Source organism: Leuciscus leuciscus, assembly GCF_965113295.1.
Source record: "Leuciscus leuciscus genome assembly, chromosome: 15".
NCBI classification, from domain to species: domain Eukaryota; kingdom Metazoa; phylum Chordata; class Actinopteri; order Cypriniformes; family Leuciscidae; genus Leuciscus; species Leuciscus leuciscus.
Window position 1 is genome coordinate 8,284,892 of NC_138739.1, and position 15,391 is coordinate 8,300,282.

Sequence of the window (15,391 nt, forward strand, 5' to 3'; positions counted from 1 at the left end):
CGTATTGGAAAGTAAAGAACCACATCAAAATAATTAAACTATTATCCTTTTTTTTTTAAAATAACTTAAGATAAACCTTTTGTAACAACAAAGTAAAAAAAAACGATGATTTAAAAAAAAACACTACAGATGATAAAACCGTGACATTTTATCATATGTAGTGATTTTAAAACATTTTCAGCATTTTTATATTGATTTTTTTTTCAGTTCAGCTAAAGTTTTTAACATATCATCATTTGACCACATTCGTGTGGCGCTGAATAAAAAAAATAAAAAATCAATGAACCAAAAGGAAGAAGAAGAAGAAGAAGAAGAAGAAGAAGAAGAAGGAGGCGGCGGCCTTCTTATACTGTCTATGGCGGCGGCGGCGGCGGCGGCGGAGGAGTGGCGTGGCCAGGTTTTTTCCTGACAGTCCCAGTGCGAGGTCGATATAGGTAAGGTGTGAATTTTATGCTGTTGTTTTTTTAATATATATTTATAAGTAGTTGTGTGTGTTTTTTGTAATTTATGTGGAACTAAATGAGTGCATTTTGACGTCTGGGTTACAAATCAGTTGCGATAACTGTTAGCCATTTTACTCATTAAGAAAATAACTGTTAAAGTTACGTTATTTCATTGCGACCTACTATCTAACGTTAGCTTCATCGCTAGCAGCATGTTGCTATTTCACATGCATCTGCAATTTCTGTCATATTGCCACAAATAATTTCAGCCTAATGTATCCAAAACTGTAACGTTAAATGTTTTCTCTTAGAGAAAAAGGTAGTTTCAGCATTATACAAATAGTATGAGGTCACAACAGTTTTACAGCTATCCAAATGATTTAAATTCAGGGTATCAATTCAGCTAGGTATAACATTTTAAAGAATTTAAAAAATGCAGTAATGGCAAAATCGGTTGACGGAATCAATTGTTCATTGTACATTCATTGTTATTGCCTATTTTAGGTTATAGCCACAAGTCAAGTCACCTTTATTTAGCCTATATATTGCTTTTTACTATACAGATTGTTTCAAATCAGCTTGAAAAAAAAACAACATTAATTTAGTTCATTTATATAGCCGCTCTGGAGAAAACAGTGATGCCATTATCCAGTTCAGTTCAGTTCTCATAATGGTGCCAATGCAGGCAGATCAATAATATTGGTGAATATTAAGTGTCCCCACTTCACATGCAAAATAAAATTTATTTAATAATACCCACTAGTGCAGTGGTTCTCAAACCTGTCCTGGCACACCCAACACTGCACGTTTTCTTTCTCTCACTAATCAAACACACCTGATTCAACTCATCAGCTCATTATTACATGGGTTAATGAGCTGATGAGTTGAATCAGGTGTGTTTGATTAGTGAGAGAAAGAAAACGTGCAGTGTTGGGGGTACGCCAGGACAGGTTTGAGAACCACTGCACTAGTGCATTCAGATTTATAGGCACAAACAGGTTGACAAGGACCAGTCCGTGCCCACACAGAGCCCTGGTTTGTTTTGTCTAATCATCTCATCTGTTTGTTTTCAGGTTTTTGTACCCATCCTTTATCACTGAAATATTTTACAAATCAATCGGTTCTTTTAAGAGCCAGTTTCTTTTTCCTCCTCTCTCTCTATTTCTCGCTTTCCTGTTTTGTATTTTTTTTATGTTTTTACTTTATCCTTCAATTATTTCTATTTAAAAACATCTACAAATGGCATCAGAGTCATTACAACAATTTAATGAATGGCTGGAAGCAGCAAAAACCATGGCTGATGAGTTGGAAACCCAAAAAGTAAAATATTTCATTATTTCTCTATCATGTTATTTACCTAAATTTAAAAGAAAATGCCTCTGCAAATGCTTCCCCAAAATTTATCATTTAGTTTTTACTTACAGACTAAAAAGAAAAGGAAAAAAAAGGGAACTGAAGTCTCCAATGTTTCCTGGAGAAAGAGAGACCAGCATGGGTACATCCTACCACAACGTGTTCAGAAGAAACGATCTGGTCAGTAAAATATACTGCCTACTGTTGTTCACAAGTGTCTAAGCTTTTGGTCAGCAGTGATGTTTTCTATATCATTACATGTGTTTGCAGTTAAACCTGCCGGCACTAGGGAGCTCTCAGAGGTCGAGGACGTGCAAATGAATGATATTCCGCAAGAGGGACCAAGTCTTGGTGAGCATATTGAATTGAAAGCCTAAATAATTTCAGCTTTTCTATTTAAATTTAAAATGTCACATATAGGCAACTGTTAAAGTATGTAATTCCCATTCCTATCATGCATATGAAGTGACAAAACCATATAAGAAATTGTTATTTTTTTTTATTAAAATGCATTATTGCAACTGGCTTTTTCCTTATTATTATCATTTAATTTTTTATTAATTTAGATCAAAATCTTCAGAGGCTAAAAAACCTGTTAACTTCTGTCGCTGTCTCTGCATCAGTGGAAGTAGAAGAGACACCCACCATGTCTGCATGGACCAAAAGACAGGTCATCTCTGAAAAGAAATTCAGGGCTGCAATGCCAGAGATTTTGAATTGCATGTTGGCTGCAGAGACAGTTACCCAGCATTGCTGTCAACAATGCAAAACTCTTGATGCTGTTGTCCGGTGCTTAGACTGTGTCCCCTCAGGAAATCAGTTTTTCTGTTCATCATGTGACACCGAGATCCACCGAAAAAATGTTTTCCATGATAGGGAAGCAATGTTTGATGGTTTTTTAAAACCCATTCCACCAACATCCGTAGTGGTGGTTGATGAAAGTGGCCAATATCAACTCCATGAACAAGGTATGTTCAGATAATGTAGTAGTAGGTGCCCTCTGCAGTTTCCTTTAACTGAATTTTTTTTTACTTTGTTGAGTAAATGTGTAGACATTACTGATATTACTTTCTGAAATTTGACTTTCTGAAATTTGATTTTGACTTTCTGCAGTGTGTATGCTTCCAATTCCTCCACCGATACAAATCTGTTCCTGTGGTCCAAACCTTGACTTCAAAATGATCCCAGGAAAGCAGACCGTATTGGTGACTATCAACGGTATGTCTTGTCACTTCCTTCTACCTTTTTATATCCAACCAGATGAAGTCAAGCATAATAATGGCTTACTATATTCTTTTGTACTGTGCTGTACAAATACTGGCCAAATAGTAAACGCATGTTTGTTTTAAGGTCCATACAACCTGTGCCTGCCGTGTATAAGCTGTCCACTTTGCTCTTCCAAATGGACTCCTGGGATTAGTGACTTGCTTCAATACAGATACTGGCCAGCAACCACCAGCTGCCAAATGCTGTTTAAGTTTGATCTGTTCACATCATTTGAGCAGATGAAATTAGCCAGCCCAGCTTTATCCCAACAAGCATTTCTCAGAATGCTTGAACATCGATGTCTTTGCACTGGTCGGGTAAGGGCTGTTTTCATTTCCAAAGTGTTTGAATTCCAGACTTCAAAATCTTTTATTTACCAAAATAATACCATCCTTCTTTCCAGACGGGTAGTGTTTGTGGTGACACCTTCCACAGAGTCTTTCGGGAGTTTTCCTTCTGCAATTTTAGGAAAGAAGATATGTGCCTGATGGAGCCCTTTAAATGCCCAGCATGCACACCAGACATGCTGGCTATATCTGCAGACGGCAATAGAAAACATTACCGGTTCAAGAAATCCAAAGGGTAAGTGTAATTTTTCATTTCTTTTTTTAATTTGGATATAGGGTGGTGCAATGGTATTTTTGTGTCCATGCTGCATCTCACCTGTCACCCAGTGCTAGATGCGATGGGCTCTAGACCCCCCATGCCATGACCCTCTAAAGGAAAAGCAAGTATAGCTATGGATGGACTGATATATAGAGAAACTGTACTTTACCTTATTGCTGTAAAAAATAACAACCATTCGTAGCATCTAAACCTATTTCTTCAACATAACTTTTTTTTGGCTCTAGTCATTATATAATTATACTTTTATTTGAAATTCATGGAAAGTAACAAAATGTGTCACATGTATGATTGCTTCACATTCAAACGTAAATGCTTTTACAATTTAAAAAGTGTTTTGAGAGATATAGCACTGTTTTAAACAAGCTTTACAATTCTATGACAGCAATCTGGTAAATTGTTCAGGAACTTTTTCTCCCTTCTGTAGCCTGAAGACACAAACAAAAATAAAGATGTTATTTCTTTTTGTACTTTAAACAGTATGTTTTTTACTTACACAAGTTAATTCCAAATTACAGCATTCATTTACACAGGACAAATACAATCTGATACTCTAAACACAGTGTTCCAGATCAAATGTGATTTATACAGACTAAAATGTGTGGCACCTTTATGGTTAATTGTTATATTAATTTAGGTGAATGCAATGTTAAATCATTATTATGTAATTGTGTTGGCGATGAATTCCTCTTATTTAACAGGACAGACGAACCATCTCTTTTTGATGGACTGTTCATCGCACAAGATGCCAAAGTATCTGCCTTTGTTGACCAAATTAGAAGCCAGATGTTAAGTGTAAGGGTTTCTTTAACTCTTTTTAATTGAATGTTTTCTTGTCCTGGGATTACATGTAACGTATTGTATCTACTTTCAGAGGACAGGTCATGATGTCTGTGGACCGGCAACATTTACAGCAGGCAGAGAAATCGCACAGAAGTCCAGGGCCAAGGTGGATGAAGAGGGCCTTGAAATAGCTGTGTGCAGACATGGAATTTTGCTGCAAGGCTTGAACCACTACCGTGGTGAAATATATGCCTACCCAATGTTCCTGCAGAAGGAGCTGGCACAAGCTGCAAATGCAACATTCTTTTGTATGGACATTGCTTGCAGGTAGATAGCCATTGCCAAATGATAACTGAAGTTTTTACTGATGTTTTACCTTTATTAATAACCATTAACACCATGACTAGCTAAATATCACACATTTTTTATATTATGGAATTAGAAAATGAATATGGCTACTACCTTATCAGTACTGATATGACAAATTACCATACATATGACTACATACTGTAGTGTTATTTGATTGGTTACAGGAATTGTACTAGTCACTTAGGTCCTGGTTTGTCTCCTTACCAGTTTTGGCAATTTTTTCTTTACAGGTACTGGCCTTATTTGGAAAAGATGGCAGAAAAGATACCCGAGCTCCAACCACTTACCAGGATGAAGCCTTTTTTATCTGTAATGCATGCCAAGGCTCACACTGGCAAATGTGAGGTACTGTGTGCGAGTTAAGTTTACGTTTTAATGTTAAGTTTACGTTTTAATGTTACGTTTTTTTAGAAACATCCTTACAGCATCACAAAAATTTAGCTTGATTATTATCTCGGAAAATATGCACGTTTCATAAGTCAAAAGTAGTACCTTAAACATTATTGAAATACTTTAATGCAGTGGTTTTCAGACCTGTCCTGGAGGACCCCAGCACTGCATTGTGTACAGTATGTCTCCCTTATCTGACACACCCAATTCAGGTCTTGCGGTCTCTACTAATGAGCTGATGAGTTAAATCAAGTGTCATATAAGTGAGATATACAAAATGTGTAGTGCTAATCCTCAAGGACAAGTTTAAAACTACTTATTTAGTGTGTGTGTGTGTTGGGTGTATATATACACACAATGCTTATGAACTTTTTAAACATAGTTAACATTACTATCAGTGATCACACTGTTACAAGAGAATTGATCATTCTGGTTGAACAGCAGGGTTGTTTGCAGGATTTGCTTCCCGATCCCGTCCAAAAGTTCTAACTGCACAATTGCAGTTGTGAAAGCTTTTCTTTCATTGTTATCCTACCTCAGAACATTTTATATTTGAAAATATTAAACATCAAAATTTGCTCATGGCACCAAATTCAATTGATGATACACAAACTAATAAATAAGATTGATAAAGGTCTTTAGAATGATAAAGGTCTTGGTCTTCTTCTTGGGAGCAGGTCAGGTGGGGCGGTAGAAGCCAGGAGGGTGCAGGAAACACTGTTGGTGAAGAGGTGGAACAGGTCAATAGCTTCCTTTCAAGGGCAGCTCTTACTACAAAGTACATGACCAAGTCAGGTTGGTTGAAAAAAAGGGTTAACCATTGTGTTTGACACAATGCTAGATTGTACAATTGATTTGTTCTTATCGGTTTTGTTTTTTTATAGGCAGAGGAGATATGATTACTGTACTTGCCATGGGATGGAACAATAGGAAGGTGGAGAGTCTCCACAAGACACTGGCGAAAAGATTTGTCAAAGTAAGAAGCCTAGACTGCACGTTAAGGTGTTTCCTGGGCCCTGGAGACACTGTGAATGTGATTGTGCTCTCCACTGCATTTTCTTTCAGGGGCAATTGTGGTTAATTCTGCAGTGATACTATGTTTTCTGTCATTTTTTAAAAATCTTTATAAATAGACTACACAGAGAGCAGAAATGGAAGCAGCCAATCTTGAGAGTCTCAAGCAGGAGTTAAACATCTCTATGGAAGATGCAGATCGGTGGGTGTGTGATGTCAAGCAATGGGCAGCCACTGGTGTGTAATATAGTCACTGGTGTGTACATTTCCATATATATTTGTCTACATTTTTGATACTGTGTTTTCTGTAATGGTCGACTTTGCTTATTTCTGGTTTTCAAGAGAGACACAGGACTCACAGTAGCCAGGAAGAGCTCCAGAGTGAAATCGATGAGATTATTTATTCAATCCGAAGAAAGAAGCATGATCTGTATCGACAAAATGGTATTTGATACTACATCACTCAACTTGCATTTTGTAAAAAAAAAATGTTTTCTAACTTTTTTTTTTTTAAACTTACAGACAGCAACCAAACAAGGCAACGCAAACGGAGAAGACTTGGTGAGCTCAAAAAGACCCTCAGAGAGAAGATAGTGCTGTACAACACCATTCCTGGCTGTGAAGAGAAAATTGACACCGAAGCAGCATGCAGTCTCTCTGATGACTTTATTCTGCCTTGGGAAGCACAAGGAGACGGTAATTAATGTGTTTTATTTTTGTGCTTTTTTGAATTCACAAAATGCAGTTGATTGTTAATATAAGTAATAACACTCAGCAATTTAACACTGCCACCCAGTAAAAAAGGTGTAACATACAGTAAAGAATAACACATTATATATTCTGTTGCTATCTGAAAAGTTATCTGTAATGTTACCATATAAAGACATAGTGATAATCTGATAGTTATTGTTACTCCTGTAACACACCTTCTATACTAGTAGTGGTCATCACTTTTCTTTTATATATAAGAGCTGCAATAGCCAAATACATTTAAGAAGAAAGCCATATCTATTCTGAAATGGCAAAATCCAACCCAAGCATGAAATAACAATTAGATATCCTTTCAATATGTCTTTAATAAAAAAATAAAAACATATCTTAATACTGGGCTGAGCATTGTTTTTTTGTTTTTTTTTACTTTCTGTTGTATTGTAATGTAGTGTGATGTTTCAGTTGTTGTCAATTGTGTATTGGCTGCATTATTATATGCATACTTAAGGGATGATACAGTTAGGATATTGTTATATTACTACCCTTGTACATTTTTATAAAGTTATTCATCAATATTATTCTCAAGGCGCTCAAATGACTAGTGAAGAACACTGCTAGAGGTAAAGCTGAATATGTTGTGTGTTAGTGTTTGAAATTTTTCCTCTCCACTTTTATTTTCAAAAATAGTGGCGAGTCTCCGCTTGAAGAGACGACTGTTTGATCAAGTCATGCTGGTCAGGCGCATGGAGGAGGAGAAGATAATAATTGTAAAAGAGATGACTCAGCATTATCAGCATCTAAAAAAAACATTGGACAAACTGGACAGTCTTCTTCGGGAAACTAAAGAGGACATCAAGATCCATAGTACGTACGATAAATGTTTTTTATTGAATGTGTATAAATAAGGTTATCCCACTAACCAGGATGTTATAGTTTACTGTAAATATTGCTTTAAAAAAATCACAATTCTTAGCGTTTTTTTTTTAATGAAATACTGCTTAATAATCGTCAATTTTCTTCACTTTTTACCTCAAGATCCGCCTAGAGAGCTGACCGAAGATGGACACAGGGGGCTCTACTGCTGTATCTTACACAAGCGGCACATTCTACAGCAGAAACTTGCAGCAGTCACCAGCACCTATGGCAGTGTCAACACAGACCCTTCCCTCTTCTTGCTGGAGGAAGATGTTGAAGAGGAGAGTGAGGACAACAGCAGTCCAGAACTTTCTGAAGAAGAGTTTTAAAGTTTTAGCACAAACATTTGAAGCATTGGATTCATCATCTTTCCAAATTCTGATTTTTGAGTCTGGAAATTAAATATTTTTCAGATTAATTAAAAAATAAATAAATAAGTAAAAGTCATTCTTACCCTGAGCTACTGTGTTTGTTTTTTACACCAATATTTTCTAACTCTTTGCAGATTTGAATAACAGAAGGGTCTACATTATCCATAAGCCTCTGTCACCATTGTTATAGAGGCATAGCTTGCTTACTTGTTACTTTTATATTACATATTTTACACGTGGCATGACATTACACCTACAACTTTTAAAAATAATGATTTATTGCAAATTTAATAAATATTTATATTAACATACATTTTGGTCGTTGATGCAATATATTTAATATTACATTTAGCATATGCATATTAATTTGTATGCATAGACTTAATCACAAGTTGTATATCCCATTTTAAAACATTAATTAATTTGAATAAAACTGAAATACTCTTTTTCTTCCTCACTTTACATTAACATTAACTACAATACTACTCATACAGATCAATACAAACTACAGATTTTGTAGAATACAGTGTATTTATATTTTAGATCTTGTAAATATATGTATTCAATATTATTTTGCATCTATATCCTTAACAATAATTAACATGATCATAGTGCCCTGAATGCTGATACTGATGTTCTTAATTTTATAACTTTTCTTTTGCATTTTGCTCACAAGTGGCCAAAGCAGGATATTAGTTCATAACAATACATACAAGTTAATGTACACATCATTCATATTACTTTTTCTTTATTTGTATAATGCCTGTGAAACATTGTATTGCAGGATTTTACTCGTTTAACTTATTACAGCAATAAAAAATCCTGTATATAGATTGATATCTAGGGTTAGGGTTAGGTACGCGTGTGTGTGAGAGAGAGAGAGAGATAGAAAGTGTGTCTGTGTGTGAGAGAGAGTTTGTGAGCAATAGGGTTAGGGTTAGGTGTGTGTGTGTGTATTTGTGTGTGTGAGAGAGAGAGAGTGTGTGAGCAATAGGGTTTAGGGTTAGGTACATTTGTGCGTGTGTGTGTGTCAGTGTGTGTGTGTGTGTGTGTGTGTGTGTGTGTGTGTGTGTGTGTGTGTGTGTGTGTGTGTGAGAGAGAGAGAGAGAGAGTGTGAGCAATAGGGTTTAGGGTTAGGTACATTTGTGCGTGTGTGTGCGTGTGCGTGTGCGTGTGTGTGTGTGTGTGTGAGAGAGAGAGTGTGTGAGCAATAGGGTTTAGGGTTAGGGTTAGGTACATTTGTGTGTGTGTGTGTGTGTGTGTGTGTGTGTGTGTGTGTGTGTGTGTGTGTGTGTGTGTGTGTGTGTGTGTGTGTGAGAGAGAGAGAGAGAGAGATAGAAAGTGTGTCTGTGTGTGAGAGAGAGTGTGTGAGCAATAGGGTTAGGGTTAGGTACATTTGTGTGTGTGTGTGTGTGTGAGAGAGAGAGAGAGAGAGAGAGAGAGAGAGAGAGAGAGAGAGAGATAGAAAGTGTGTCTGTGTGAGAGAGAGAGAGAGTGTGTGTGAGCAATAGGGTTTAGGGTTAGGTACATTTGTGTGTGTGTGTGTGTGTGAGAGAGAGAGAGAGAGAGAGAGAGAGAGAGATAGAAAGTGTGTCTGTGTGAGAGAGAGAGTGTGTGAGCAATAGGGTTTAGGGTTAGGTACATTTGTGTGTGTGTGTGTGTGTGAGAGAGAGAGAGAGAGAGAGAGAGATAGAAAGTGTGTCTGTGAGAGAGAGAGAGTATGTGTGTGCCTGTGTTTGTGTGAGAGAGTGTATCTCTCATAAGATCATGATTAATTTGATTCTGCAATTTGTCATTTTTAACCGTTTAATCACAATTTTTTTCTTGCAATTTGAATTCATGCATTTTACTCCTTAGACCTCCCTAACACACAAACGTTATGCCCTCATTGATTTTTATGTTGGTTAAGTTAGTGAAATATTAGGTTTTATACTCTGTCACAATAGAGACCGGTGGGAAACACCATAGTCAGAATTCATTCAAATACTTAAATTAGGCCTATTTACACAACACATTCCAAGACATCCATAATCTTGCTTTGTCATTTCATGAAGGAGGCTTAGTGAGATGAAAAGGTTGTCATGGACAAAGTTACACCCTGGAGGAACTTCTGCTTGTTCGGCTAGACCTCTATGGGCTAGAGTAGACCAAGGACTACATTTGGGCCCTGTCCTAATAGGCCAGTTTCATTGAGATGTGTGTGCACTCATTCAGTGCACTGAAGATGGGCCATGCATCGTTGAAAGGGTTGTTTGTGGTCATGTTTGGGGCACACCAATTGGTTCTCGTGAAGCATCTGCCTCATCCTCTAGATTCTAGAGGATGAGGCAGATGTTCATGAGAACCAATTGGTGTGCCCCAAACATCAATTGTGACCGTTAACAAATTTACACCTCTTACAAGCAAAATATATATGCAGGAGTATAATTCTCAAAATATATAAGTAGTAGACCCTTTAGAGAATATATGTACAAAATTTGATAGTTCTATCTGTTAATTAAGGTGTTTTATATAATACTTTTTAGTCTGAGGAATACATCTTCTTCTAGATGTGCAAGCAGGAAGTAAACTGATCTGATCATGTGACCTTTCATACTAGTCACATGACAATAATACATTTTAATCACGACAATCAATTTTTTTCTTTTAAAAGTTTAATTTCTTGCCCAAAGCCAATAACAACACTTAAATAAGAAAAAATATGCGGTCATAATTATGACCAGTGGGATTAAATGTGTAGCAAAGACAGGGGTTTCCCATGGCAATGATTATATCTCTCAGGCCAATAACAAGTTTTACAATGAATGGGTGATTTCATAACAGAGGATAAATCTTGACTACATTACCCAATTATATCAAAGCCCAGTGACGGGTGGGCGTGGCATGGGGCATCATTTAAAAGCATTGTTCTCGTATTAATAGTATTCAATCGCTGTCTTCCTTGTGTTCTTACCTACAGAAAAAGGAAGTACCAGCTTCAGATGGTTCTAAACCAAGGCCCAAAAGTATATTGGTCTATCCTCCCATACACACATTATAGATCTGACTGTGGGCTAATAGGTCATTTAGGGTAATGAATGATAATAATAATAATAATAACAACAACAACGTGGCTTTCTTACATTTTCAGCAGTAAACAGATCATTAAATGCATTAAGGGTGCATATGTTTTCTCTTAATCTAAAATAACAAATATAAACAATGGTAAAAATCAAGAGTATATGAAGGAACAGAGCCAGTGACATATTTCAAAACATTTTATGAGTCCACTCATCAAAAACAGATAATGTTCTGTACAAAGCAGCAACAGAAACAGAACACAAGAATAAACCAAACTGCTATGTCTTAACACTGAAAGACAACATTGCAAGTCATATAAGGCATCCATTTTACAACCTAGCAACAAAAAAATACATCGGCACACACACACACACACACACACACACACACACACACACACACACACACACACACACACACACACACACACACACACACACACACACACACACACACACACACACACACACACACACACTCTTAGTCAAAAAATGGCTTGCTTGAAAACTCAGTTCCCAGTTTTGCACAAACAAATATATAGAAGCTTATTCTAATTATGAATTAATAGAACAAAACATTGCATATAAAAAGACAATCATAATACAAACACTGTTACTTTGACACTGAGGTTGAGAACACATCAAGAGATTTCTTCATGATGAACTTTGAATATTTTCTCTTGGCTCCCAGGAGTTTTTCCACTTTTTCCCACTGTAAGACAGCAAAAAATGTTAGTTACAATGCTTATTAATGGAATATAAATACTATCTTGGTTCTCAACAAAGGCTTGATAAAAAAATACTTCAAACTAAGAGTGGTTGAAAACATTAAAGAATAGATAAAAAAATAAAAAGCACACCACATTTCAAATTATATTTTAATTACATTGAAGTCTGAAGTCCTGATCAAACTGCAACTTCAGTTAAAACTGAATAAATGTTTTTGCAATGTAAATTTTTCTCTCTAATGTTTTTATATAAAAAAAAAAAGTTCCGTCAGTGTTCTACAGTACAGAATATAAACTTCAAATAATATGCATACCATCCAGAGCAAGGATGCCACTGCACCAACACCTCCGCATGACCCTTAGCAGAAACAGAAAGAAACATGGGTTAATGTTAATGACATTTACTTACAACACATGAAGTTACAGTCATACATCTGCTGAACGGTAAATACAAAATTAAATCCAAGTGAAAATAAACAAAGTGAAATAAATAGTTAGTTGGACTAAATCTATCATAATAAGCATAATAAAACTTTAATTAATAATTATTAGCACAATTCAATTTATTACTATATTATCAATACAATTTTGTAATATTGTATACTGCAGTTTTTATTTTTGTCACACTACCATTTCTATGGTTAAGGTTTTAAATTTGCACAACTTAAATTGTGAAGTAAAATATTTCTTATTACACGGTTTAACATTATAACACAAATTATATAAATACCTAAACCTTACATTAATCATCTAGTATATTTTGTAATGTTTCTTTTTTGTGCAAATACATTGCAATTACAACATACAAAAGTACAAAATAGTATTGTTGCTGTGAATGTTTTTTTTTAGAATGGGGGGGTGGGGTTATTTCAGTATTTTGCTATTTAAAACAAACCTCCCTGATTCTTTTCTTCAAATTTTTTTTGTAGGGGAAATTGGTTGAGTCTTTATGCATGGGGCATTCTGAAACAAATAAAAATATGGTTATAATTTGACACAAGTAAAATAAAAAGTTCAACAAACAATCAACTCTTGGTTTGGGTACGTTATGGTCACAACACTGAATAGCTTAATATAAATATGTTGCAATATGTGTAAAAGAAAATATTACAATATTTACATTTGTAGAATTCTAACCCAGCCTTTAAAAAAAACCAATGAGAAAGGCCATGTTCTTTTAGCTCTAAAAAGCTCTCATTATGTTAAAATAAAAAACAAAACAAATCCACACATACCTTTATTGTCTGCTTTCCTCTTTCTTTTTCTTTCTTTTCCTGAGGAAGATACTGGACCTGGACTGCCTAGCTCAGTGGACAGTTTAGAATAGGAAGAAAGAGTTGAGGCCGGTGGCAGAGAGGAGACCAGAGAAGAAGAAGGTAAAGGACTAGACTCAGAGAAGGTGAAAACAGGATGAGAAGCCAAGGAGGAAGATGCAGGAGGAAGAGTGTCAGACTCAGGGCTGAGCAGAGATGAAGACTCTGATGCTGGGTCTGCTGATGGAGTCTCTGCACACATAAAAATAAATAAATAAAAACTGCTGGAATACACTATACAACTTGTAGCCTCTGTTCTGGGCACAATAAACTAAAATACATGTGCCTACATTGCTTAGGAAACACATAACCAAATAAAACAACATGGGCCGGTTTCACATACAGGGCTTATATTAAGCCAGGTTTAAGCCTTTCACCATGTCCTAACCAGACGCGATGCGATAAGATTCCAGCGACAAGCAACTTGCCTGTCCACACCAAAAGCGACGCGACTGCGAGATGCGTCAAAATCAATCAAAACCCACAGCCAATCAGAACAGCATGTAGGCGGGGCCGGGCTCTCGCTGCAAATGCATAGCACCAGGGTAAAGACTAATCTTGACGGCATTCGCAAGAAAATGTAACCTGTGTGTGTTACACAGGTTATGTGAAGTAGCCTACATAATGAAATGTACACTTATTACACCATTTAAACATTATTTAAAATACATAATGAATCACTAAAACAATATTTGTCCAATAATAGACTTGTTTGTTCACAGTTTGAATGTTCTTGTTTCCCCATTCGTTTAATTTCAAGATCTGATGTGAATTCTCCATTGTTGCTTTTACAGCTACAAAGCTGGAGCACTGAATGATATTCAGAGTCACATTACACGCTTTTAACATTAAGTAAAGCACATAAACAGTATGTTTAAAGATTATCATTGCCACACTTTGTGTTTGTTGTTCCAGCGCGGCGTCACAGAAAAAGAGAAACCGTTTCTAAAATAGAATCGTCACATGCTGCCGTTGCGGCTGGTTAGGACAAAAAAAATTATTAATATGGAAGATAACCTTTTATCTCCTGTCGCGGTGTTGATCGCATGTACTAAAGACACGGTGTTTGTTCAATTAGGACATTTAAGTAACTTTAATAAATGTGCCCTATGGCAGCTGAAACATGCATTATAGTCTGGAACTAGCTTAAGCCTTGTTTGTGAAACAGGGAAAGTGTTTGATAATCATAGCCTGAAGCTAAAAAATAAATACAAATAAAAGTCTGGCCATCATACACTACATTATTTCCTGTGAAATGTTACTGCCCAGAATGTGTAGGCTGGCTCTGACTTCTAGCAACTAGCATCAATTTCTGAATTGAGGCAAAAATATGGGTAAAATTCATGTAGTGTATTCCAGCCTTAAGCTGCACAAAGACATACATGGTGTGAAATTGTAAAACCAATACACCATTACACCACCATGTACAGATACAGTTCATACAATGTGCTCACCTTAACAATATAGTTTACTATAGTATAGTATGTAGTAATCTATGGAAATAAATTGTAGAATTAAACAAAATATATTTAATGTATTTTGTTGTTTTCAAGGATGAAACATTTATGATTTTATGAGTGTAATGAGTGTCACTCTTAGGGTCTGCATTTGGACAGATATTATTATTTGGTGGGTGACAGGTGCAAAAAAAATAGTTTGCTGTACAAGAACATGTTAGTTAAATTGAATGAAACATTTTACCATTACCGGTAAGCAGAGATGGGGAATCTGATGCTAGGTCTGCTGATGTGTTAAACTCTCTCCTGTGCTGCTTGGTGCTTTTATAGCCACTGTTGGATAAAAGAAACTGTGATGTGGACATGAGAGTAATAATAATTAAATAATAATTCAGCAAAAATAAATAAATAATAAAATAAAGTGTTATTATGGTTTTATTATTTTATTTATTTGTTATTACGTTTAAGTCCACATATGGGTTGTTTTTATTAATGTAATATCAATTTAACATTATCAAAATAATACCCTGCTCAAGTTTTATTATGTAATTTCCCCTATGTAAAAACATTGGAAGTATTGTTTTTATATGCAATT

The 15,391-nt window shown here is 35.8% G+C and overlaps 2 protein-coding genes across 3 annotated transcripts; one reads left to right on the top strand and one right to left on the bottom strand.

Annotated features, from left to right (window-relative positions):
* Positions 1 to 361: 361 nt before the first annotated feature.
* LOC309475971 (uncharacterized protein) lies at positions 362 to 8,500 on the top strand. The gene is made up of 18 exons (XM_082139005.1): positions 362 to 434; positions 1,517 to 1,763; positions 1,868 to 1,976; positions 2,067 to 2,147; positions 2,363 to 2,764; positions 2,910 to 3,014; positions 3,147 to 3,379; positions 3,466 to 3,644; positions 4,388 to 4,481; positions 4,561 to 4,796; positions 5,069 to 5,183; positions 5,906 to 6,023; positions 6,113 to 6,204; positions 6,362 to 6,479; positions 6,585 to 6,686; positions 6,765 to 6,938; positions 7,641 to 7,817; positions 7,989 to 8,500. Exons 2-18 carry the CDS (start codon positions 1,683 to 1,685, stop codon positions 8,195 to 8,197), a joined length of 2,625 nt encoding a protein of 874 aa, XP_081995131.1. The 5' UTR covers positions 362 to 434; positions 1,517 to 1,682; the 3' UTR covers positions 8,198 to 8,500.
* Positions 8,501 to 11,481: 2,981 nt separating this feature from the next.
* Positions 11,482 to 15,360, bottom strand: LOC309476278 (uncharacterized protein). 2 transcript variants are annotated; one of them, XM_082139562.1, is made up of 5 exons: positions 15,047 to 15,360; positions 13,262 to 13,531; positions 12,922 to 12,989; positions 12,341 to 12,384; positions 11,482 to 12,010 (listed from the first exon to the last, which is right to left on the bottom strand). In XM_082139562.1, the coding sequence occupies exons 1-5, from the start codon at positions 15,159 to 15,161 to the stop codon at positions 11,953 to 11,955; spliced, it is 555 nt and encodes a 184-aa protein (XP_081995688.1). In that variant the 5' UTR covers positions 15,162 to 15,360; the 3' UTR covers positions 11,482 to 11,952. The 2 variants fall into 2 exon arrangements, with proteins under 2 accessions (XP_081995688.1, XP_081995689.1); XM_082139563.1 differs by lacking the exon at positions 12,922 to 12,989.
* Positions 15,361 to 15,391: the final 31 nt, after the last annotated feature.

Bases quoted from the DNA above. Each gene is read 5' to 3' on its own strand.
- LOC309475971 (XM_082139005.1), top strand. From the start codon at position 1,683: ATGGCATCAGAGTCATTACAACAATTTAATGAATGGCTGGAAGCAGCA. The intron at 1,977-2,066 runs GTCAGTAAAATA...ATGTGTTTGCAG, and splicing joins TGTTCAGAAGAAACGATCTG to TTAAACCTGCCGGCACTAGG. The intron at 6,205-6,361 runs GTAAGAAGCCTA...CTTTATAAATAG, and splicing joins TGGCGAAAAGATTTGTCAAA to ACTACACAGAGAGCAGAAAT.
- LOC309476278 (XM_082139562.1), bottom strand. From the start codon at position 15,161: ATGTCCACATCACAGTTTCTTTTATCCAACAGTGGCTATAAAAGCACC. The intron at 13,532-15,046 runs GTAATGGTAAAA...TTATGTGTGCAG, and splicing joins TTCCCCATCTCTGCTTACCG to AGACTCCATCAGCAGACCCA. The intron at 12,385-12,921 runs GTTTGTTTTAAA...GTTTCTGCTAAG, and splicing joins TGAAGAAAAGAATCAGGGAG to GGTCATGCGGAGGTGTTGGT.